The sequence below is a fragment of the Podarcis cretensis genome (genome assembly GCF_951804945.1).
Source record: "Podarcis cretensis genome assembly, chromosome: 16".
NCBI classification, from domain to species: domain Eukaryota; kingdom Metazoa; phylum Chordata; class Lepidosauria; order Squamata; family Lacertidae; genus Podarcis; species Podarcis cretensis.
The window spans coordinates 8,651,589-8,677,409 of NC_137186.1; the positions used below are offsets into that span (position 1 = coordinate 8,651,589).

General features: G+C 46.9%; 2 protein-coding genes across 2 annotated transcripts in view; both read right to left on the minus strand.

Annotated features, from left to right (window-relative positions):
• The window catches only part of LOC307205538 (immunoglobulin superfamily DCC subclass member 3-like), a 34,876-nt gene extending 32,690 nt beyond the window's left edge, over positions 1-2,186 (minus strand). Inside the window, exon 1 of the mRNA XM_079958024.1 lies at positions 1,944-2,186. Within this exon, the coding sequence (XP_079814150.1) occupies positions 1,944-1,995 (52 nt within the window). The 5' untranslated portion in view covers positions 1,996-2,186. The remainder of the gene's footprint in view (positions 1-1,943) is intronic.
• Positions 2,187-9,291: 7,105 nt separating this feature from the next.
• Positions 9,292-25,821, minus strand: part of SLC27A3 (solute carrier family 27 member 3) — a 32,211-nt gene continuing 15,681 nt past the window's right edge. The window contains exons 4-10 of the mRNA XM_079958012.1: positions 24,348-24,472; positions 22,761-22,955; positions 20,796-20,886; positions 20,482-20,680; positions 18,072-18,169; positions 13,070-13,200; positions 9,292-10,712 (exon numbers count right to left, since the gene is read on the minus strand). Of these exons, the coding sequence (XP_079814138.1) occupies positions 10,536-10,712; positions 13,070-13,200; positions 18,072-18,169; positions 20,482-20,680; positions 20,796-20,886; positions 22,761-22,955; positions 24,348-24,472 (1,016 nt within the window). The 3' untranslated portion in view covers positions 9,292-10,535. The remainder of the gene's footprint in view (positions 10,713-13,069; positions 13,201-18,071; positions 18,170-20,481; positions 20,681-20,795; positions 20,887-22,760; positions 22,956-24,347; positions 24,473-25,821) is intronic.

A 25,821-nucleotide genomic window follows, 5' to 3' on the forward strand; every position in this document is an offset into this window, starting at 1 on the left:
ATGTCCTAGACTAAGAGTTCCCAAACTTTCGCCCCCTCCACAGACCACTTAAAATTGGTTGAGTGTCCTGGCAGATAAACTTAACGATTGTTGCAGCAATTGCAACGTGGTGCTGGATGATTTTGAATTGTATTTTTTTACAGACACACCATGGACCATTCAAATGGAATTTGTGGACTGCTGATGGTCTACAGACCTCAGTCTCGAAACTCCTTTTCTAGACACAGAGCATTTTTCCAAACTGGTGGGAGGGCAAATGATAACGGTTTTCAGGAAGGTGACTGTATAGTGCAATGATATGGGTGCTTGCTCAGATATATGGTAAGTCCCACTGTGCTCTGCAGGGCTTGATCTTAAGAAAGTGCACATGAGATTTCAGCCATAGCTGTGGCAAATTTCCCCTTGCCTCTTGAAATCTGCTTCAACTTTTTTTAAAAAAAGAGCGGTGGTGGTTAAACAAACAAGCAAATGTGTGTTTAGGGTGAAACAGGGGGTCAAAATATGAAGGGATGTTTCGGTTTTCTCCAGTGTCTCTGTGAAGAAGAAAAAAAAACACAATAGCACCATAGCATGCCCCAATAAAACACACTAGAGAGTTAGGATCCATTAACTCTCGTGAGTTACAGCCTGCACCAATAGCCCTATAAAATGTGCCGCCAACAAACATCTCTGTGTAGGAGCTCCCAAGTCCTGCTCAGGCAGAGAAGTAAACCTAGAAGACCTCTGTTTCCCCAGCCAGCTCTATTAACCTGCGTTAAGCACCCTTCTCCTTCCTGTACCCAGAGACGATCCACTGTAGGGTCATAAATTTCATACAGGGTGAGGTTCCTGTGTGCCCGGGATTGAGTTGAGACACGACCAGACTTTAAACCACAAAAGCAAGATGAGAACGCTCAGATCAACCCTATCCCAGTTTCCAAAGCACTGAAACAAATTTGTGAATGGGCTACACAACCAGAAAATAAAACCCCGAGACCTAGCTTTCGGGAGGGAATCCTTGTTCAACCCCCAAACAATCCAATCGGCTTTATTGCCACCTTCAAAAACCCAACAGCTTCAAGCTCCAATTGTCCTGTCTTGAGCAGACATCTGGGAGACAGCGAAACAACCCTGTCTAGGACTTGAAAAGAAAGAAACTCTTGCAACTGGCATAACTCCGTCCCATCCATAGACCCTCCTTCCAAATTTCTGGTCCATCCATAGCTTGATTTACATAGCAGGGGATAAATGAACTGTTTCCTGTACTGGGATTGCCACTCTATTGATGCTTATAAACCTCGGTCTTCCCCCACTCCATTTGAACGTTCAGAATCTGAGAAAGTTGTCCTGTCAGAGAAGAAATATCAAAACAGAAAAACACAAAATCATCTATTCTCCTCTCATCCCTCCATGCACACAACTGTCAGACCATCAACTCTTGGTTTGGCAAACCAATCTGTGAACTCAGCCATAGTAGACTCGGTTTCCACAATCTCCCAGTCTCCCGCTCCCCAGTTTGCAAATGAATAGAGCTCTCCCAACTCACTAGAGTGGTATTATAACCAGGGGGAAACCTATGGACTTTGAGATTTCACCCAGACCTAAGTATCCAAGATTTGACAATATGACAAACGCAAATTAAATTTAGACCCAAAGTGACTTGAGATTGCACTGCTATTTGGGAAGGCAGGGGGAATAATTTGCTGAAGTTTTTGCAATGAATGCGGGGGGGGGGGACACACACAACAGAATCTCTAACCCATACCCCATCTCCATCCTCACTGATTTCTCCCAAATCCAGAATCGCTGCACCCGCCCCAGAATGGTTCGATTTCACACCACGGAGGAGAAACAACAGAAGTCCAACTAAGATATTGTTATCCATACATATACAGAGCTACGTAGTAAGGTGGATTCAAAGTGAATTAAGGAAGATATATATATATGTCTGAAAACCCACTTACCCCAATCTTGCAGAAACAGCCCCAAGACCAACCAACCGCTCCACGGTGACATCCCCCAAAATTTAGCACGCCGGTGGGTAAAACCATGAAAATAGGGAAAAATCCACTTGTATTTCTGAACAAAATACGCCAAAAAAGGGGGAAAGTTTCTGCAGGAACTTTTTAAGAAAAAGGGTGGTCAGGAGGTAATTCCATGTATGAGTTTTGGGCGATCTCTTCCAATTCAGAAAAGCACACCCCCCCCAAAAAAAAAACCACAAAAATTATTAGTCTTTGGCCTAAACTTGTATATATATTTATCTGTATGTTTTGCACTAGTCTGTGATCATGGCCCGCTTTCTAGTTCCACCCTCCCACCCACCCACCCCAATTTTCCTGACCCCTCAATTCCGCTGGCTTCTAACTTTGCTGGCCAGTGGCCTCGCTCAGTGCTTCTGCCGGACAGGGGGCGAGCTGGCTTATTATTATTCCCATTGTTTGGCCTCTGTGACGGCCACAGACACTGATACAATTGGACTGGGGTGCAGGGGGGGGTGCTTGCAGGCTTGGGTGTGAAAGGCAGCTGGAGGCAGCCCTGCCCAATTACAGCTCAGCATAAAGATGAGAGGCAGGGACTGCTCGCTCCCCACCCCCCTCTCCTCCCACCCCACCCCCCAACACCTCACCTCTCTTGGTAAACATTGATGTGTGTCCAATGCCTCGTTCTATAGCCCTTTTGCTGGGTCATAATATTGGGGAGGGGGGAAACTGTGCTTGATTTGCAAGCTGCTGAGAATGGTAAGTCCTGTTCGTGGCTAGGATTTCATGAGCAAATGTCCCCCACTCCTTTAAATTTTAAGGGCGCAAAATAAGGACATCAGAAGTGACCAAAACAGATGAGCTCTCCCCTTCATGGAAAGACCACAAGAGCATCTCTTTTGTATATGTTTATCACCAGTCCTCACCCCACAAATGCTGGGCCCCTTTCCAAGTTGTTCTCTGCCAGATTCCATGAGGTCTAGAATCTTCGGCAATTAAGACAAAGTTCTGCCCCAAAAAGCATAGCATTAAATCAGATCATGTTCTGTGGGATATACGTTTGGTTTTGTGTGTTTTTTAAAGTACCTTTTGAGTGACGCTTAACCACACTCAACAGAAGTCAGACCTATGTTGGCAACAGAAATGGTCAGAATGTGTAATTTGTAAAGGAGATGATCTTGACTGTAGAAGAACCTAGAAGTTGTTTGGGAGAATTTGTAATTTTATCTTATTTGACCGCTTGCCCCTGTATTATTGTTGTTGTAATGAAAGTGAAAATAGAACCAAACCGCATGAGGCAGATTTTTGCATAGACTCAGGGGTGCGTTATCAGCAGCCTGTGGGCCAAATCTAATCTTTCTTCCACTCAGCCTTTGAAAAAACAACATGGAACACTCACCTCCATTTTCCCACCATTTCCATGAGGTCTAGCACCCCTGCTTTAAATAAAGAAAAACGAGCGACATTCAGAGAATCATCGCTTTCTCTGCATTCAGATGTGCCTGAAAGATCTTGAACGGATGGGAAGTGAGGTGGGTGTTTATTGACACCGTGTGATATCTGCAATGGCCTATTTACACAAGCAATTCATCCCTTGATGGCTGCAGTCACCAAGTGACAAAAATGCATGCCTAAAATCTGCGTATCTCCTGGGTGCTGTCCCAGGTACTGAAGGCCCAATATCTGGGGCTGATGGAGGGGGTGGGATTCTCCTTTGCTGCCCACCCACCCACCCACTCCAGTCACTCTTGCATCACCCCACAGACTGCCCCAAGCCATTTCACCGCATGGAACCCAGGCATTTGGTTCCTTCCTTTCCCATCCCATCCCACAGAGCTGTGGGCAGAAGCTCGACTTTCTCAGATTATAGAATATATCCTTCCCATCACGGGACCTGAGAGGGAGACCCCAAACATCCAGCAGGCACCCCCTCCCAAAAAAACCCCTCCACTGAATTTTCTAGTATGTTCCATATGCATGCCTGAGCACACATTTCATGCATATCTCCAGTACGATAAGGGATGTGAGACAGAGTCAATGGGGAGGGGTGTTTCTGAGGCCTAAAGCACCCCCACATCCCCCAATCTTTGGGGAGGAGGGGGTTCTGGCGACAACCGTTGGAAGTGGTTCCTCTCTGTGCCCAACTGCTCCCCCTTTCCATCTCACCCCCCCTTTCCTCTCTCGCTCCCAGCCCCTCTTATCCTATTAGCCGCACTTAGAGCTCCTGTGGTTACCGGGGCTACGGGGCCTACCCCCTTCTCTGCCCGCCCTCCCAGCCCCATTCATGGTATCACTTTCACAAGCTGCTGGCCCTATTATCCCCTCACAATGGGGCACTGAGCCACAGGCCCCTCTTTATGGCAGAGGTGAGAGGGAAGGAGGAGGGAGGGGTGTCTGGGGGATGACAATGGCAGAGAAAGAGAGAGAAAGGCCTCCGAGAGGAACCCCCTAGTTTCTCTCGGCCTGCACCCCCAAACTGCAATGGGTCATGGTTGTATTCTTTTAGTGGGGCAATGCCATAAACCCTCACCCTATGGGTTGTTTCCACAGAGGCATCCGCTCAAAGCAGACCCATTTATTTGTTTGTCCATCGGCCTGTTCTCTTTGGGTTTTCTGACATCTCTCAGGATGTTGTCATGAAACTTGGCGTGGGGGGTTTCCCCAAGATGGGGCAATTGCGAACACCAGCTGCCATTTTGGAACAAGGCAGGGGAACCAAAACATCACCTTGGCGTGACTATTTTTTGGCACTGGTTCAGCCGTTTCTTGAGAAGTCGCCGCCAAGTCCAGCATGGGCGTTCAGGAGGGAGGGGTGCCACATTTCAAAAAGTGGAAATCCAATGGAAACAAGGCAGATATTTATTTTTCTGTTGCAACAGAGTTCCCTGCCCTCCTTCCAAAGAGGGAGAGGCCTTGAAGAAAATTGTGCAGAAACCTTTAAAGACTTTTGACATTGTCCAACCCCCTTAGCCAAAAATTAAAAAAGTGGAAATCCAGACACACAAAAGTTGTTCGACCTTTTTTTCAGTTTTGCTCACCCAAAGTTGTTGTTTTTTGTTTGATTGCAAAATCTCAAAAACAGAGGAAGAAGTTTTTGAGCTACATTTTAAGGAAATTCACCACAATCTACACTTCCAACATGGGTTGCCATACTGTCCAGGCATTAAGTGATTTCGGCCCACATTCTGTTTCCAATAGCTGAATCCCAGCAAAGTCTGGGAAATTCTGGGGGTATGGCAGTCCTAAGCATAGGGGGGAAAGTGGTCTTCATCAAGGTTTGGCATGACAGGCTGAAACTCATAAGTGACACTTTTGACATTTAATAATCACAACATTTTTTGGTTCCTACAAATTCCTGGGGAGCGCTGGGCACTCCCTGATAGTTGTAAAACAATGTACATAGCACAAGGCCATTCACTTCAATGGATCTATTCTGAAGTTTGGTACAACCCGACAGATTGGTTTTATCCAGCTATCTTCCCATCCATCTCACGTGTAATTATTGCGCCTTGTTGTTCTCTATAATTCAGGCTTAGCATCTATTATTACCAAGCGTTTAAACAGGCCCAGTAGGCCAAAGCCACAAAATGAAATAAAATAAAAATATCAGTTAGTACAGTGGTACCTCGGGTTAAGAACTTAATTCGTTCTGGAGGTCTGTTCTTAACCTGAAACGGTTCTTAACCTGAAGCACCACTTTAGCTAATGGGGCCTCCAGCTGCTGCTGCGCCGCTGGAGCACGATTTCTGTTCTCATCCTGAAGCAAATTTCTTAACCCGAGGTACTATTTCTGGGTTAGCGGAGTCTGTAACCTGAAGTGTCTGTAACCTAAAGCATCTCTAACCCGAGGTACCACTGTACCACTACTACTACAACATTATCATCATCTGAGTGTGTGTGCGCATTCTCTCTCTCTCCCCTCCGAGAAGCTTAGAGCAATGCACACCCCTCGCTTCGCCCTCACAACAACCCTGTGAGGTGGGTCAAGATGGCAACTGACTCAAAGCTAGCTCATCCCCCAAGGGAGTTGAATCTAGTAAGGCTTTTGGCTGCAATGCTCCAAAACCACATTACTTTTTCCCTTGCCTTTCCCACTTAAAAACAAACAGCTGCTTGAGCACATTGGTATGGTCATTAGGGGGTATTGTTGTTGTTGTTATCTGAATTTATATACCACCCTATACCCAAAGGCAAGGGATGCGTGTGGCGCTGTGGGTTAAACCACAGAGCCTAGGACTTGCCGATCAGAAGGTCGGCGGTTCGAATCCCCGCGACAGGGTGAGCTCCCGTTGCTCGGTCCCTGCTCCTGCTAACCTAGCAGTTCAAAAGCACGTCAAAGTGCAAGTAGATAAATAGGTACCATTCTGGCAGGAAGGTAAATGGCATTTCCGTGAGCTGCTCTGGTTCGCCAGAAGCGGCTTAGTCATGCTGGCCACATGACCCGGAAGCTGTACACCAGCTCCCTCGGCCAATAAAGTGAGATGAGCGCCACAACCCTAGAGTCGGCCACGACTGGCCCTAATGGTCAGGGGTCCCTTTACCTTTACCCAAAGGTCTCAGGGCGGTTCACAGAATAAAATCAAAATATAAAACCACAAAAAACACAATCAAAATAAAAACAACTACCCAATAACCCCGCCCCATTTAAAAAGGAGCTGCAGGAAATCAATTTAGAATATTATGCTTTATTGTTATTTAATTGCAAATATGTATTTGCCTGTCTATTGTCTTTGTCCATGGAGTTTTCTTGGCAGGGATACTGGAGTGGCTTGCCGGTTCCTCCTCCAGGAGTTTGACCAAACTGTGGGAGGCAGTGGAAGACAGGAGTGCCTGGTGTGCTCTGGTCCATGGGGTCACAAAGAGTCGGACACGACTAAACGACTAAACAACGACAACAATATGCCTGTCTGTCTTCAAGTTATATGGAGAATCTTACGTTTGTTTCTCAGCACTTAAATCCCACTGCAGCTGGGAATGGCACCAGGGCAGGGTTCAGTTGTCCGGGGGGGGGGGGTCAGCAACCCAGCCAGCATGCCTTATTTAGTGGGGTCCTGTTGTCAAGCTTTTTAACACACGTTTCGGGATGTGGGGGACATTTCAAAAAGCAACGGGGGTAGGGTAGTGGAGCCCTTAAAAGTGGATAGTGCAAGGGACCCCGTCTTTATTTCTTCCACGTCTCAGATTCAGAGTTGCTCTCTCTCTGTGTGTCCCTAAGCAAAAATAATTTTGTTTTTGCTCTCTTGCAAACACACCAGGATACTGGCGTATTTGTGTACGTCAAGTTCCTGGGTTGATGATTTCTGGGTTGTTGCTCCCCCCCCTTTTTTTTTTTTAGGGAGAGGAAATTCTTTCCCACCTTAATGGGTTAGGGTTGGCTTGACCCTCTCCCCGCCCCCAACTCTCCCAGACTGCCACGGGAGGATTAGTGTCTTATGAATAAAGATGCAGTAGGGGCACAGAAGGCGCTCATCATCTCTCCCCAAAAAAATATTTACTTGGGCAAGTCAGGCCTTGAAGACTCTGTGTGTGTGTGTGTGTGTGTGTGTGTGTGTGTGTGAGAGAGAGAGAGAGAGAGAGAGAGAGAGAGACAGACAGACAGACAGACAGACAGACATGTGAGGACATCTTCCTGCTTTGGTTAGGCAGTGTAAAAAACGGCAGAATTTTGTGAGACCTTAAAGACAACGGCCTAAGCTTTCGTGGGCTACAGCCTGATTCTAGTGGCTGTCCAAAGCATCACCCCGGTTGTAAGCCCCAAAAGAATCACAAGGCCGCCACCCCGGAAATGAGTTACCTAATTCATGTACAGTGGTACCTCGGGTTACAGATGCTTCAGGTTACAGATGCTTCGGGTTACAGACTCCGCTAACCCTGAAATATTACCTTGGGTTAAGAACTTTGCTTCAGGATGAGAACAGAAAGAACGGTGGTGCGGCGGCAGCGGGAGGCCCCATTAGCTAAAGTGGTGCTTCAGGTTAAGAACAGTTTCAGGTTAAGAACAGACCTCCAGAACGCATAAGTTCTTAACCTGAGGTACCACTGTACAGTCCACCAAACGCAAGCATAAAACGTTAACAGTACGTAAGATTGTTTGAAGGGAAGCAGGAGTACGGGATAATCCGAAAGCAGGCAAGGGATTATATCAGGGAAAGCACAGAAACGCTTCAACGTTTTAGTAAAGTTGAGTCCTCCAAGAAAATGGACCACAGAGACTCTGGTCAGGCTAGAGGGCTCTCTGAATACTTAGGAGCCCCAAGCAAGTTCCTGGTTGTTCCAGATGCTGCTGCCAACAGTACTGCTACTCCTTTATAAAACAAAAACTACATCGTGGTTCAAAGCAGAAGATAACAGGGTGAGGAGGCAGCTGACGTGCACTCAGTCATCTCATATAACGCCCCCTTAGATGCAGGGGTTAAAGACTTGGAGGGTTTGTGGGGTGCTGTAGTTTCCAAGCTCCTTCCTCCCTGTTCCCTGCCCCCAATGTGGCACAGCTTAATAGGACCCTCAGCCTTTCAGATGATTGAGAAAAGATCAATATAATGTATTCAGCCCTTTGACCCAGACTAAACTGAAAGGAGAGAAACCGACTGACCCTCACTAATGATGGTTTGCAAACCTTCATGGTTGCTAACACAAATACACACACACACACACACACACACACACACACACACACACACAACCTGCCTCATTTCAAGCTTTAGGAAGATATTCTCTCTCTCTCTCTCTCTCTCTCACACACACACACACCCCAGCACCTGATCTGCTATGGTCTCATGGTCTACAACTGGGATGGGAAACAGCCCGAGGGCCACACACGCCTCGGGGCAACCTTCTGAGGGCCACATGCCATTGGTGGGCAGGACCAAATGCAAAAAAGGGGGAGGAGTAACAGATATGACTCTGTGCCTTTGCACAGGAGGCTACTTCCATGTCATACAAAGGTCAGAGGTTTTGATAAACACACACAGGTCCCTGGCAAGCCCAAGGCCACCCTTCTACCTAGCAAAAGCATTCAAGGAGAGCAGCTTGGAGAGAGTCTCTCAAGGGCCAGACTGAGAAGCCTGGAGGGCCACCTCTTCCAACATTCAATGAAGCTGATCGTTCCTAAATTTGACTCCATGTGATGATGGATACCTCATGTTAGCCATGTGGGGGTTCCCTTCTCAAGTTAGGCTCTTTCCACACACAGCCCAAATCCAGGCAAAGACCCAAACCCAAAGCAGATTTATACCACCCCATCCCCAAAACAGATTTCTTTCTGGAACAGAGTTGGTGAGAGGATTTCCTGCTGAAGCAATAAAGACCACAGTTCGGCTGGTACCAAAAAAAAAAAAAAAAAGGAACTTTATTTGATACGAAGAATAGAAAAACCCCAACCCATAGTTCCCTCACAAGCCCCTCACCTTCAAACCAGGCCTGCTAACTCCTAAAAGCAGACCCACTGCCTGCAAACACCTCGTCGGCAGAGCAGAAGAGCACCACCACCTCACAAAAATACCCCGCTTCTCATCCCAGCCCAGAGAACATCGTGAAAATAAGACTTGATGTGGTTTGTCCAGTCCGTGTGTGCCGCATCTGTTATTTCAGCCATTCGCACAACAGTCTTGTAAGGTGGGCTGGTGTTCCGTTTCTCCCTATTGCAGATGGGAGACCAAAGTATCTGAGGCACAGCAGCTGGGTGGCAACCACCAGATGATTTGACACCAGGACTGGAGGACGGATCATGGTTTTAACTGCTATGGCCCGTCAGCCTCCGCGATCTGCTTTGCAAGTTTTCCCAAAGGCAACGAGGTTGGGCACTACTGGAAATAAGTTAGCTGCTGGGCCACAGCATGGGGACCGAGGAATTTCCCATCAGCCCCTGCAACCAGCATCGCCAGCCATCAGGGCCAATGGGGGCTGTTGAACCATGATGCTCTAGGACTGCAACTCCCAGCAGCCCCGGTCAGCACAGCCAATGGCCACGAACGATGGGAGCTGTCGTTTGACTTCAACTCCCAGCAGCCCCCACAGCCAGCGGGTCAGGGATGATGGGAGTTATAGTCCAACAACAGGGCCCCCAGCCCTGCCTTAGCCCAACCCAGGGAGGGAAATTCTTACAGAGGAAGAGAGCAACCACAAGGGAGGACAGGACAAAAACGAGGATCTGCCGGTTGATTTCCGGGTGATCTGCAGTAGATCAGTACGGGCGGTGGATTCCCAGTGGCTTAACAGCAGCAAGATTGCAAAACACCACTGGACAAAAATAAATTTCTACATGTACAGAGGTGTAAAGGAGGTGATGGACTGGGTCAAGGACAATCGGAGGTTGAGTCCAGTAACATCTGGGCAGGAATAAGTCCCCCCTCTTCGTTTGCATGGAGGGGCTAGGAGGGCGCATCACCCCACTAGCAGAGGTGTGGGGTCACCCTGGGGCAAAGCTAGGAGAGAAAATCCGGGGTGTAGAAAGAGGCACAAGAGCCTTTTAAGGCCAAGGTGGAAACGAAGGAGGCTAGAGTTTTCAAGCACACTCTGCAGCCCCCAGCTCAGAGTACTGGGGTTCGGGTACGAATCAGGAAAACGGGGTGCAGGTTATAACCGGACGTGGCCAGCAGCTATCCCCTCCCAGACGCTGTGGGTCAGAGGAACGTACGACTTCGCAGCGTCGTCCAGAAAGAAGAGGGGGTCCGAGATCAGCGTCGGGTTGAAGCCTTCGTCTGCCAGGCGGACCTTCTTCTGCTTGAAGGTGTCCGTCACCTCCAAGTGTTCCTGGCAGGGAGGAGAGAGAAAGGACAGAACTGAGGGGTCGGGACCTCGGGAGGTCATCCAGGCCACCCCGCCGAATGCAGGAATGTTGCAGCTGGCAGCATCTCTGACAGATAGGCAGCCTTCTGGGGGCCGCATAGCAGCGGTGGGGAGGGCCAGAGGCAAAAGCTTAAATTGACTCCAACCCGAAGAATGGGTAAGTTAATGGACAATGCAGAATTGGTAAAAATCAACCACAAAATTAAGAGAATCTTTTATGGGAGAATGGATGCCTTTTTTGGACTGTTTAAAGATATATGGTATGATGAAGTCGCAAGCAGGATTTGAGCTATGAGTGACAGAAGCATTTAGATTGTAATATTGTGGCTGTGATTCGACGGACGGAAGATCAGGTGCGGCAGAACGGGAGGAACAAGAATGGAAAACGGGGTGGGAAGTTGACAAAAACAAGAGAAAAGACGAATTTGCATTTTGACTGTATGTGTTAAATAATAATAATAATAATAATTTATTATTTGTACCCCGCCCATCTGGCTGGGTCTCCCCAGCCACTCTGGGCGGCTTCCAACAAAGATGAAAAATACACAAAAATGTCACATATTAAAAACTTCCCTGAATAGGGCTGCCTTCAGATGTCTTCTGAATGTCAGGTAGTTGTTTATCGCTTTGACATCTGATGGGAGGGCGTTCCACAGGGAGGGCGCCACTACCGAGAAGGCCCTCTGCTTGGTTCCCTGTAGCTTCGCTTCTCGCAGTGAGGGCACCACCAGAAGGCCCTCGGAGCTGGACCTCAGTGTCCGGGCAGAACGATGGGGGAGGAGACGCTCCTTCAGATATACTGGACCGAGGCCGTTTAGGGCTTTCAAGGTCAGCACCAACACTTTGAATTGTGCTCGGAAACGTACTGGGAGCCAATGCAGATCTCTCAGGACTGGTGTTAAAAAGGTTGAAACTTAATAAAATATAAATGGGGGGGGGGATGAGACTGACCCACACCCGCCCCTCTCTCTATCCTCCATCCTTGCAAATGGGTAGCATGGCAGAGTTCAGAAGCCCCTTTCAGCCAGGGAACAATACCCAAGGGAGGTGTGAAGCTGGGGCAGCAAGGGGTGTGGTCTGAGAATAAGGGGTGCAGCCTGAGGTGAATCCCAAGGGGCCAGAGAGAGAGGTCTGGGGGGCCGCGAGGCTGACGTCCACCTTTGGCATGCTTAATGGCCCTTCAAGTATCTAGTGTGTCTTCCCTTTTTTAAAAAATAAAAATCATTTTTATTGATTTTCCGATTAAAAACATCCAATTAAATATAATACTTCAATTAAAATTAAAAAAACTAAAATGAAAAGAGATCAAATTATGGTCCAAATTATATTTATTATAATTATAAACCATTCCTCGGTCCCTGCTCCGGCCAACCTAGCAGTTCGAAAGCATGTCAAAGTGCAAGTAGATAAATAGGTACCACTCTGGCGGGAAGGTAAACGGCATTTCCGTGCGCTGCTCTGGTTCGCCAGAAGCGGCTTAGTCATGGTGGCCACATGACCCGGAAGCTGTACGCTGGCTCCCTCGGCCAATAAGCGAGATGAGCGCCGCAACCCCAGAGTCGGCCACGACTGGACCTAATGGTCAGGGGTCCCTTTACCTTTAATAATTATTAATTATTAATTTCTGGCGTGTCTTCCCTTAGCTTCCTATACTCAAGGCAAAGCTACACCCATCTGGGAAATGTCGCCTCCGGGGGTGCGGCAGAACCAGGGGAAACCAGGACAGTGGAGAGGAGCCACTCTGGTGCAGTTAAGCTAAGTCTGGGCTTTTACCCGGCTAAAAAAAATCACAAGCAGGGAAGTCTCAACAGGGCCTCTTTTCACTACAGACCTAAGCGCTGAGACTACCAAGGGACTACAGTGGTGCCCCGCAAGACGAACGCCTCGCAAGACGGAAAACCCGCTAGACGAAAGGGTTTTCCGTTTTGGAGGCGCTTCGCAAAACAAATTTCCCTATGGGCTTGCTTCGCAAGACGAAAATGTCTTGCGAGTTCCTGCGGGGTTTTTTTCCTTTCCCCCCCTTTTTCTAAGCCGCTAAGCCGCTTATCAGCTGATCCGCTAAGCCGCTAAAAGCCACTAATAGCGCTAATCCGCTAAGCCGTCAATGGGCTTGCTTCACAAGACGAAAAAATCGCTAGACGAAGAGAACCGCGGAATGGATTCTTTTCGTCTTGCGAGGCACCACTGTACATTCCGCCACAAGATCTTGCTCATCACCGCTTCCCGGCACCGGGAACCCAGCCTCCAACACTCACACACACACCCCTCTTTCCTGCATGGCTGTGGAAGAGGCGCAGGCTGCATGGAGGGGCTCCTCGTACCTGGATGCGCAGAAATCGAGGGCGGGCGAAGGGCGGGAGAAGTTCCACCATGTGCGTGTAGACCTGGGGACCGTCAAACTCCTGTCCTGGTTTCAGCACCACGGTCGCCATGCCTGCTCGGCCTTCGTGCCCTAGGGGAAGAGATAGGGAGAGGAGAGGTGAAGCCCAGGTCTCACTCTGGAATGAGCCACAAGCGGATATACAGTCATACCTCATGTTACGTCCGCTTCATGTTATGTTCTTTCAAGTTACATCCCGCGGCGACCCGGAAGTACCGGAAAGGGTTACTTCCGGGTTTTGCCGCTCGTGCATGCGCAAACGTGCAAAATGATGTCACACTCAAGCGCAGAAGCGGTGAATTACAACCCGTGCATGCGCAGACGCGCCGCTGTGGGTTGCGCACTTTTCATGTTGTAAACGGGCCTCCAGAACGGATCCAGTTTGCAACCGGAGGTACCACTGTGTATTCGTATGGGAACCTCTGGCGAGCAGGGGCCTAGTTAGGCTTGCCTGAGCATCAGAATAATAATAATAATAATAATAATAATAATAATAATAATAATAATAATAATCATTATCATTATCATTATCATTATCATTATCATTATCATTATCATTTATTATTTATACCCCGGCCATCTGGCTAGGCCTCCCCAGCCACTCTGGGCGGCTTCCAACAAAATATTAAAATACTGTAATGCATCAAACATTAAAAGCTTCCCTAAACAGGGCTGCCTTCAGATGTCTTCTAAAAGCCTGGTAGTTGTCTTTCTCATTGACATCTGGTGGGAGGGTGTTCCACAGGGCGGGTGCCACTACCGAGAAGGCCCTCCTCCTGGTTCCCTGTAACTTGGCTTCCCGCAGTGAGGGAACCGCCAGAAGGTCCTCGGAGCTGGACCTCAGTGTCCAGGCAGAACGATGGGGGTGGAGACGCTCCTTCAGGTATACTGGGGCTTTGAGGCCATTTAGGGCTTTAAAGGTCAGCACCAACACTTTGAATTGTGCTCGGAAACATATTGGGAGCCAATGTAGGTCTTTCAAGACCGGTGTTATACGGTCTTGGCAGCCACTCCCAGTCACCGCATTCTGGATTAGTTGTAGTTTCTGGGTCACCTTCAAAGGTAGCCCCACGTAGAGCGCATTGCAGTAGTCCAAGCGGGAGATAACTAGAGCATGCACCACTCTGGCGAGACAGTCTGTGGTCAGATAGGGTCTCAGCCTGCGTACCAGATGGAGCTGATAAACAACTGTCCTGGACACAGAATTTATTTATTTATTTTTTTAATAATATTTATTAAAAATTTTCCAGAATAAAAAGGAAAGATAGCAAGAAAGAAAGAAAAAACAGATATGATTTACACTTGGTTTCAGTGGCATCTTTCCCGGACTTTCCCCCCCTCCCCCTCTTGTATTCCATTTCCCTTAAATTGATTCCACAGATTCTTACCCCCAATTTTAAAACCTTATTTGTAATTTTAAATAACCCATTTATTCCAAATTAATTTATCTTATTTATCTTAATGAACCATTTCTCCTTATATTTTATATAATTCCCTAAGATCGACCCCATTTCCCTTCCACGAATTCCCCTATTTTCAAACAACAGACATGAAAAAAGAAAAGAAAGAAATAATATATAATTTTACAGCCTTTGGATTCCAAATCTCTCCCCCCCCCCATTCCCCGGTTCCAATCCCCAAAGTTCATCCATTGTCTACTGCCAGCCTGGTGTATCCACGTCTATATCTCAACTCCACTTTGCCGTCTTTTGATAGCTTTTAATTTCAGAAAGTCCAATCTCGAAAAAACTCTCAGAAAAAGTCATTGTTCTTCCATCCAGACCTCTATGTTTAAGAGTCTAACTTAAATTCTATTTCTTGGTCCTTTTAAAGTCTGGATGTTCCAAATACTCCGGCTTCAAATTTGGTCCAGCTCTTATTCCTCAGGTTGCTTTTTCCTGTTCTGCTGCAGAAACCTTCTAATTCAGAAACTTCTTGTTCTCCACAGAGGCTTTTGTTATTCAGGAACATAACTTGCGTCAAGTCCCTTCCTTTCTTCAATAGATAAATCCATTGTCTCCTTTAGTATAGAAACCTCTGTAGACAAAATAATGCTTCGTTTTTGCAGCTTTCCCAAGAGATAACAGATCCTGCTCAAATTCATAGTATTTTTCCACTTACTGCTACTGTTGCAATGTCCCAGCCTCCCTCTAGAGGGAATATGGTAACTTAATTTCTTTCAAAATCAGACCCAAAAGTCAAATAACTTGTTGCCTTTATTTCCAATAATTTATGTCCAAATTGTAACAAATCTAACCAGCAAAGCCATCGTAACAAAGTTCTCTTTTATTTTCCTGCTTTGACAGCTACTTTGACAGCTGTCAAAGTTTCTGTGTCTCTTCACCAGTCTCTCATAGCGGATCGTTCCCGGTTCCCGGGGGGGTTGCACTTTAGTTCCCACAAATCAGTCTTCTCCTCCAGCACAATTATTGTAATTTCCCTTCGTGAAGCTAAAAATTTTTTTCAGGTAAACAAGTTCATCTCTCGATCTTAGTTGTCAAATCCTTGCGTTGAGCCATCTACAACAGGGGGGGGCGGACTTCCTTTTTGCACTCCCCCCGCTCACTCCAAATTCAAAGATCAAATTTCCCTTTTAAGTCCAATCAATTTACTCACGGGTTGTTCCTTTTAGTCCAAATCCGAAATTTTCGAAGAAGAAGTCGTTGCTCTCCGCCGAATGGCATGCAGCTTCGCTGGGCAGGGGAAGCATTGGACTCACAGCACCACCACCCCCCCGTCACCCGCTCCGCAGCCTTTAAAAAGGCTCCTTCGCGGGTCGGGGGGGTGCAAACGGTGCCCGCCGAGTCACCAAGTCCATGGGCATCTCCGCCCATGGTTTTTGAGGGTCCCCGCGTCGCCGGCACGGCAGGACCCGACCCCTACCCAGCCGACTCCCTCCGGAGCTCGGAGGGAGTCCGCCATTCGGCGATGGCGCCGACCCGGAAGTCTGCCCTGGACACAGAATTGACCTGTGCCTCCATGGACAGCTGTGAGTCCAAAATGACTTCCTGGTAGCCTGGCAGCCGGAACAGGCCAATGGGCCACCTAAGTCCAGCATCCTGTTCCCACAGTGGCCAACCAGATTCCTTCAGCAAGTCCCCAGGTAGGGTGCTTAAGGCATCGTTGTTTGTCTCCGGCATCTACTGTTCAGAGGTAGACTGCCTTGGGACAGGGAGGTTCTTAGAATATTAGAATTATACAGTTGGAAAGGACCACAAGGGGTAAAAAAAAATATGGATGTACCACGCTATATTAGAAGCAAAAAAAACTTGTTTTAATGAATTGGAAGAGCCGCAAAAATATTCCATTGAGCACATGGATTGATAATACAGACAGATTAGCTACATATGAACGAATTGCATGTCAACGCAAATTAAGAATGGATAAATATGAAGAAATCTGGAATGAATATTTAAGCGATAAGGTGGATAGTGGTGGGAAGTGTGGGGAGGAGATGAGAAAATATTGTTAAAAGGGTGCAGTCATATACCTATCAGTGTATTTAAATCTGAATTGTCAAATTGTGTTGTTATTGTTATTATGGTTTTGTTGTAGTGTCTTTTGCGGTTGTTTGTATCGAAAAAATGATTATATAATATATTTTTTAAGGGTCATCTAGTCCAACCCCCTTCAGTCTTTTGCCCTAGGTGGGGGCTTGAACCCGTGACCCGAAATTAAGAGTTCCATTCTGAACAATCACGGCTATCAGCATCAGAAGAGCCCTGCAGGATGAGGCCAAAGACCCACGAAAGTCCGGCATCTTTTTTTCTCACGGTGGCCAACCGCCTATTGTTCCCAGAGTGGTTTGAACAATCCACACCCCTTTCATCCCAGGGAACTCTGGGAATTGTAGCTCGGCGAGGGGAACAGGGGTTTGCTAACAACTCTCGACACTCTAAACGAACTACACTTCCCAAGATCCTTTGGGAGAAGCCATGATTGTTTAAAGTGGGGTCGTGGGGTGAATGAGGCTACAAACACACACAGGTCTAAAACAATTTGGAAACATCCAGCAATTGAAGAAACACTCTGGATATCTTCTGAAGGGTTTAGGAGGCAGGAGATCAAGCTATCACACTGCTATAATTTCCAGAGTGGTTCAGCGCTCAATCCCTCTTCCCAGGGAACTCTGGGAATTGTAGGCCTGTGAGAGAAATAGCCCCCTCAACAAACTACACTTCCCAGAATTCTTTGGGGGAAACCGTGGCTCTTTGAAGTGGTATCTGTGGTAAAGTGGAAGGTGTCCTTAGTCCCGTCCATTAGCTTTGATGGGTCTACGCTGAGTAGGACAAGAAAGGGCAGGCTGACACCCTGGGACTATAGCTGTCAACTTTACCCTTTTCTTGCAAGGAATCCTATTCAGAATAAGGGAATATCCCTTAAAATGGGAAAATGTTGACAGCTATGCCTGGGACACCCTCTACCCAAATCCCAGCCCTTTCCTGCACAGTGGTACCTTGGTTTGCAACCGCTTTGGATTACAACCGCTTTGGATTACAACCACGTCAAATCTGGAAGTGCGTGTCCCTTTTTTTGGATTACAACCCATAATTGTGGATTACAACCAATTTTTGAGGGGAGACCCCATTGGCGAAAGAGCGCCTTGGGTTACAACCTTCTTTGGTTTACAACCCGACCTCCGGAACGGATTGTGGTTGGAAACCCAGGTACCTCTGTAATATGGTTCCTAGAATTTCATTATTTTTGTAGTTGGTTTGTATGCCTAATGTTTATTTTGATTACAGGACGCTCCATTTGAGCTGTTAATTGCGTTTGATAGAATGCGGATGTTCTCTGGTGGTTTAAAAAAAATGCTGTTTTGCGTAAGATGTTTTAACCTTAGAGTTCTGTTCTTTAAAAAAAGTGGCATATAAACCATCCAGATAAGGAAGTAAAATAATAATTTGAAAAACACATTCTAGAGCCCCTCATTTCAAGAGTACCTGGAACCGTGACGCCATAAACAGTGACCTCCAACAAGCTGTCGAGGCTTCCCAGGATCTCGCCTACTTCTGTCGTGGCCACGTTCTCCCCTTTCCACCTAGGAAAGGGCAGGGAGAAAATAGAATTAAAGGGTTAAAGGGATGTGGAAGAATCTGGGGAATCGCAGGGCGTAGTCCCGGGAGCAGAGGCTGGCAAGGTGGCTCTGTGCCCAGACATGGGGAGGGGATAAAGCAAGCATTATAATACGATCAGAGAATTACAGAATTTGAAGGTACCCCAAGGGTCATCTAGTCCAACCCGCGCAAAGCAGCCATCACAGCTAAAATTAAAAACGCTAATGATGAAAAAGGTGGAGGATATAGACTCCCAGAGCCACAGAGTTGGAGGGTTATTGTTCTTCCCTGACCGTCAAGTCCAATTTATTGCCCAACACATGACGTCCAGAGCTAGGAGATGGCTGGCTGTCCAGATTCTGCTCAAAATCCGCCCAGCAAATCAGAGCCCAACCTCCTGCTGTGTCATTGATCCCGTTTCTCTTGCTCTCAAAATGGGGGGATCTGTGGAGTAAATATTTGAACTGTTTGAAGAGCAATTGCAATAAACAGATTACGCTAGTAGGACTGCAAGATGTTTTGTAAGGAAGATCAAGTGAAATATTGCAAGGAAGACTATGAAGAGAATAATTAGTTAAGGACAATTAAAAGTAACAGAGAAATTAAGAAATGCTGATTAAGTGATAAAGAAGGGGAAATCTTCAGAGGTAGTTGACGGAAGTCTAAAATATTGTATAAGATAAGAATGTATGTTAAATGATAAGTTAAAAAACTAATAAAAATGTATAAAAAATAATACCTCGGGTTACAGCCGCTTCGGGTTGTGTTTTTTCGGGTTGCAGACTGCCGAAACCTGGAAGTACCGGAACGGGTTACTTCCAGCTTTTGGCAGTCGCGCATGCACAGAAGCGCTAAATCATGCTTTGCGCATGCTCAGAAGTGCCGAATCGCGAGCCGCGTGTGCACAGACATGGGTTGCGAACGCTGCGGGTTGTGAACGTGCATCCCGCACGGATCACGTTCACAACCCGAGGGTCCACTGTAATGGGGGAATCTGGATTCCAACTCCCATCCGCCCCAGGCAGCACAGCCAGTGGTTCATCAGGGATAATGGGAGTTGGGAGTCCAGTCGGCTAGAGCGTGCTGCTGACAATGCCAAGGTTGCAGGTTCGATCCCCACAAGGGACACCTGCATATTCCTGCATTGCAAGGGGGTTGGGCTAGATGATCTTTGGGGTCCCTTCCGACGATTCTATTAAAACATCCACATCAGCCACCTCTGCTTCGGGAGGTTCCTTCATGGCTCTCCTTGTTTCCCCCTCCAGAAAGTTTTCTTTAGCAAGGAGCGCCCTCCTGTGGCCAGCTCCGTGTTGTAAATAGCAGACCGGCTTTCAAAAGCGGCTTAACTTGAGAAATGTAGGTCAGGCCACATGGGGGCGCCTTTGCATCAGAAGACAGGGCAGCAGGAGAATGCAAAGCAGTTGGCGATTTAAAATAAGAGGAGGTGAGAGTCTGATGGGCAGGAAAAGCCCAGGACCAGCAAAGAAGGTGCTATGGGTGTTCTTAACATTTCCCAGTGGGCGGGTGGGGTAGCTCAATGGAGAGGAAAATGCTCCCTCCAGCCAGCTTGGAATAGAAGAGCAGGCCGGCCGGCAACTGGGAACAAAGGGGGAGAAAGGAAATAGACACCTAAAGAGAAACCGAGGCAGAAGGAAAGGAAAGGATGGAGATTCCTGCAAGGAATTTGAGGCAGAGAAGTACAGAGGAACAGCTGAAGGGCTCTGCAGGCCAAAGTTCAGCATCCTTCCCTCACAGTGCCAGCCAGATACTTTTTCTGGAAATCTCAGAAGCAGGACCTGAGTGCAATGCTGCCCTCCACCTAGAGGGAAACTGAGGCATGGAGAGACAATATCTTGACTCAGGGAACAAGATTTCTGAGACAGTTTCCAGGTCAGTTTGAAACTTGTGAAGTCATCGCAAGGGAGTGAAGTGTCTCCAGCCTCCTCACTTCCACCCCGACAGAACCCAAAAGCTCTCCTGCATGTCTCTCCTTGACATCCTCTTGACAAAGTTTAGACTGTAAGCTCCTGCAGGCAGGGACCTGCGCTCTCTAAACCAGTGGTTCTCAAACTTTTTTCTCTTTTGGAATAAAAACTTGCCTCCTCTTTCTTCTTGACAAAGTTTAGACTGTAAGCTCCTGCAGGCAGGGACCTGCGCTCTCTAAACCAGCGGTTCTCTAACATTTTTCTCCAGGCTGCACTTTTGGAATAAAAACTTGCTCTTGCCACCCTCTTCATATCCAGAGGAGTTCCTGACCCACAACTTCCAAGAGAAAAAGGAGGAGGAGGAAACATACCGGAATGTGTCTCCGGTGCGATCCCAGAAACTGACGAAGCCATGCTTGTCCTGCACCATCAGGTCGCCGGTGTTGAAATAGGTGTCCCTGTCAGCAAAGACCCCATGGAGGAGCTTGGATTCCGACAGCTCGCGCCCTCCGGCGTAGCCCTGGAAAGGTGTCTGCGGAGTCACGGGAGAGATCAGAAGGCCGGGCTCCCCTGACGCAAAAACAGAGAGACGTACAGTCACCGACCTGGAAGCGTGGGGGCGCCACGGTGGGACGGAAGGCGGCTCTCTCTCTGCCCCCGACTGAACAGACAAGACCTTGCTCACCTCTCTTAACACGCTGGCACCGTCCCGCCTTGTCCCGGAAGGGAGCACCTCGAAGCACGTCGTAACGGACCAGTTCAAAGGGGACGAACTTCTGCAGAGAGTAGGGGTGCAAGTGAAGCCTTTCAAAAAATATATTGAAATGGGAGCAGGGGCTAAAGCAGGGGATTCAGCTCCTGACATCACCCCTGGCCTTTAGAGATGATGGGAGTTGGGAGTCCAGCTGTTAAGTTGTGGGTGAACATATCCGACAACACAGCGATTCTTCAGACAGCTCTTGTTTATTCAGAAGCCAGAACTGAACTGAGTCAGGCTCAGTCAGGCTCAGTCAGCCTGCTTATATAGAGCTCCAGTACAACGTAACTGTAACAATTTTCTAAAACTATCCAATCACTGAACGTCACTTTCGATCCCTTATTTGCATAACTATCTACATTATCCCCCTGCTGGCGCAGGATGAGAACTTCAGTACATAACACCAGCGATTTCCGGGGGGACACAGCCTCCCATCTCCAGGCTCAACCCTATCTGGAGGTCCCTACAAAGTTTAAGCCCAGGCTATCTGAGCAGCAAGAGTATTGTTAGCCCAGAAATGGAAGCAAGAAGAATTACTGACAAAAGAAGAATGGCAGACAAAATTAATGGACTACGCAGAATTGGATAAAATGACAGGAAGGATTTGAAACCTGCGGGACCAGAGATTTACAGAAGATTGGAAGAAATGTACGAACTATTTGAAGAGCAACTGTAATTAACAAATTACGCTAGTAGGACTACAAGAAGTTTTTTTAAGGAAAAGTATATGAAATATTGCAAAGCAGAGAAAGAAGAGAGACATTAGTTATAATATTTAAATGTAATCGTGAAAGTAAGAAATGTAAACTAAGTGATAAGATTGGAAAATTTTCAGACGTGACTGATAGAAATAAAAAAATGTGTATAAGATATAAAAGTATGTTTAATAATTGTTTAAAATGTTATGCTATAAAAATTTTAACAATATTTTTTAAAAGGAAAGAAAGTCCGTATCCTCACATACAAACCTGCCCAGGCTCTGAGATCCTCATGTTGAGGAAGGTAGGAGAGGATATATTGATTAAATATTATCCCTCCTCGCTCACACTAGTGAGCAAGCAGCAGAGCGCATTCCCTTGCACATTGCTAGAAGCAAGTTGATGGATTCGTTAAGTTAAGCAATCCGGTCTGGCTTGTCCAGACTGGATTGTTCCTGGTAAAATTCCCCCTTTATTTCCCTCATAAATAATAACAACACAACAGCCTTGTTTAAAGTACACTTTTTTCAGGTTACGGACCGCCGAAACCCGGAAGTACCAGAACGGGTTACTTCTGGGTTTTGGCAGTCGCACATGCGCAGAAGACCAAATCGCAACCCGCGCATGCGCAGATGCGGGTTACGAACGCTGCAGGTTGCGAATGCACCCCGCACAGATCATGATCGCAACCGGAGCATCCACTGTAGTGGTAAAGTTTACTTACATTCAGTTCGCAGTAGAATCCTGAAGGCAGGCTTTAATCTTGTGGTTACAGTTACATTTGTAGTGAAAAGAAGTCTGAGTTAAGCCTCAGAGTCCCATGGGTAGGCAACCTAAGGCCTGGGGGCTGGATCCGGCCCAATCGCCTTCTAAATCCGGCCCGCAGACGGTTGGGGAATCAGCCTGTTTTTACGTGAGTAGAATGTGACCTTTTATTTCAAATGCATCTCTGGGTTATTTGTGGGGCATAGGAATTCGTTCATTCCCCCCCAAAAAATATATAGTCCAGCCCCCCACAAGGTCAGAGGGACAGTGGACCGGCCCCCTGCTGACCAAGTTTGCTGACCCCTGGCTTAGGGCCTCATAAACCTAAATCCAGCCCTGGCCTCAGGTATCCTCTTTGCCACATCCTGATGCCCCGTACCTGCTCCACAAACGCCATCTGCTTCCTCGGAGAGACCCTGTCAATGCTCACCTTATAGAGCCAAGAGGCGCGACCCACAGCGCCCACTGCCCCCGTGTAGTTGAAGAGGCTGACGCTCCCTTCGGTCATGCCATAGGTCTCCACGATCGTCAGGTTGCCAAAGCGGCGCAGGAATTCACGCCAGACATCTGGGCGAAGGCCGCTGCCCACAGCCATGCGCAAGGTGTGCTCCCGGTCACTGGGGCTCTGGGAGGGAGGGAAGGAGGGAGGAGGAGGAATAAGCAGAGAGCAAGGAGGAGAATTCGGCCGATGCTTGGAAATGGCTCCAGGGTAGTAGATTCATTTGTAAAAAAGGAATATACAACAGGAAAGACAGGAAGTCTAGTGTGTTGATATGTATATGATTTTGGAGGGATTTTTTTTTTTTGTTTTTTCTCTTTGTTCTTTCTTTTTTTCTGTTTCATTTTCTTTCTAGGTATATAAAATCTGTATATAATTTTTGTATGCATGTTGGAAATTATTTAATAGTAAGTCCTGTAATGTAATATGACAACGTTTACCGATGTAATATAAGAATGTTAACAAATAAATAAAATGCAAATTAAAAAAAAAAGGAAATGGCTCCAGGGGCCATGAGAAATAGGATCAAATCTCAAAAAATAAAATAAAAAGTAGTAAAAGGGGTGCGGGGACAGCTTAGCAGATCCCACAGGAGGTGATGTTGCCCCTGATTTGGGCGGCTTTAGAAGACAATTAGACAAGTTCATGGAAGATCAAATAATTCTGGGACCTATCGTTTGTTAAAGGTGCAGAGAGTTGTTGGGGATATTAACACGAATATAAGTCGCAAATATTGCAGTTTTCGTTTATGGGATTATTATTATGATTGGAATTTAAATGACATTAATAAGATGTTGGAACGCAGATTAAAAAAACAACAACCATCAAACCATCAGATCTAGCACGCTGGGGGGGCACCTAAATTATTTAATATGGTAATTGAAAGTTTGGTATGAGTAACTGTATTGTAATTTGGTATTGTTATACAGTGGTGCCTCGCAAGACGAAATTAATCCGTTCCGTGAGGCTCTCCGTCTAGCGGTTTTTTCGTCTTGCGAAGCAAGCCCATTGACAGCTTAGCGGATTAGCGCTATTAGCGGTTTAGCGGCTTTTAGCGGATCAGCTGATAAGCGGCTTAGGGCTTAGGAAAAGGGGGGGAAAAGGGAAAAAACCCCGCAGGAACTCGCAAGACATTTTCGTCTTGCAAAGCAAGCCCATAGGGAAATTCGTTTTGCGAAGCGCCTCCAAAACGGAAAACCCTTTCGTCTAGCGGGTTTTCCGTCTTGCGAGGCGTTCGTCTTGCGGGGCACCATTGTAATGAGGCTATCCCTGGGTTGTAATTGAAAATTAATAAAAGTTATTATCGTGAGAGTTGTTGGGGTGCCCCGCATAGAGCTACAATTCCCAGAGTGGTTTAACAATCAATCCTTCTTCCCAGGGAACTCTTGAAAGGTCCCCCCTTTTTTAAGAGTTGGAAGAGTCACACATCTCTCTTCAGATTTTGGAGAAGAGGGATGACCGGCTTGCGTGGCAATCTCTCCTGTCACCAGCAGAGGGCCTCCATCCCCCAACACTCACCTGTGGCTGGTTGACCAGGTAGCGACACAGCTCCCCAATGTACTGGAAAATGGTGACGCGGTGGCGTCGGCAGTCGGGCCAGAACTGGCTGGCAGAGAATTTCTTCTTCAGAACACAAGTAGCCCCTAGAAGGAGATGGGGTTCCTTGAGAAAGAGAGAACGGCTGGGAGCCACAAGATGCCCAAGCATAACTCGCACCACCACCACCACTTTACCATTTCTTTTTCTACATTTTAAAGCAAGTTTCTAGTCCTTATTACTTACTGCATTTTTTTATTTCAAAGGAAGTTTCTAGTCCTCATTATTTATTGCACTTTCTTTCCTTTCTAAATTCTAAAACAAGTTCCTGGTCAGTATTTATTGCATTTTCTTTTATTTTTCAACTCGAAATCATATTTCTGGTCATTCATTGCCTTGCATTTGCTTGTTGTGTCATATTTTTAAAAAGCAGAGGTCTAGCTGTGGCTATTAGTCAGGACAGAAAAACAGAGCCTGCAGGTTCAAGGGAGTCTACCTCTGAATACCAGAACGCTGGGGTGGTACTAAGGAACAGCGGAGGCCTATTGCCCCTGTGCCTTGCCTTGGAGGGGCTTCCTTGGCTGTCCACAGTTGTAAGCAGCATTCTGGGCTAGACTGACCCTCGCCCTGATCCAGAAGAGCACTTCTCGTCCCCACTTATTGTGGGGAGGGAAATAGCCTAGCTGGTGAAAGCAATGACACCAGGAGGACTTTGAGCACCCAAAAATCTGGAGTGATTCTGTGTCAATTTGTTGAAGCTGCACAATTGCACCCGAGCAGTAGCAACCGGCCAGAAAATAAGCTGAAACTTGCAAATTGGGGGCAGTGCATCCTCTGTCTCTGATATCCTAACACTCGGGACCTGAAAGAGGTCAGGCTGAGTCTTTTCTGGGCAGCCCAGAAGTCAAGACTTTCAGCACAGGCACATTGAACTGGCTAGATTAACAGAGGCAATTAGAGATCACCCTAGACAAGAGTTTCAAAAAGCATGGGGATAATGCAGAGAATACGTCACAAAACAGTGCCCTAAAATACATACTTGGACTTGTTTTGATTAAAGTCTGCAGGAGACTTTGTGGATATTTAAGTTATAATTAGAAAAATCTTAATAATTATTCATAAAGGAAACAGCTTATAAGAAGTAAATAAGGAGGCCAGATACAGGATAAAGAAAGTCTTTTATTTGGTTGTTTGTATTGTTGTATGTTATGCTTATTGTATGTTATATTCATGTATCATGAGGGTGGATTTCTGTATTGGGGGTGGGGGGTTTATGTTATGTTGTTGTAAATAAAATTTCCAATTAAATTTTTTTTTTTAAAAAAAAGACTTTCAGCAGAGGCCAGGGAGGTCAGGACCACGGACAGCTCCCCGAGTCTCACTCTCCAGAGCCAAAGGGTCAACCACAGATGACGGACTGGTGCTCCACCATCTCGTGGAAAAATATGCCTCAATA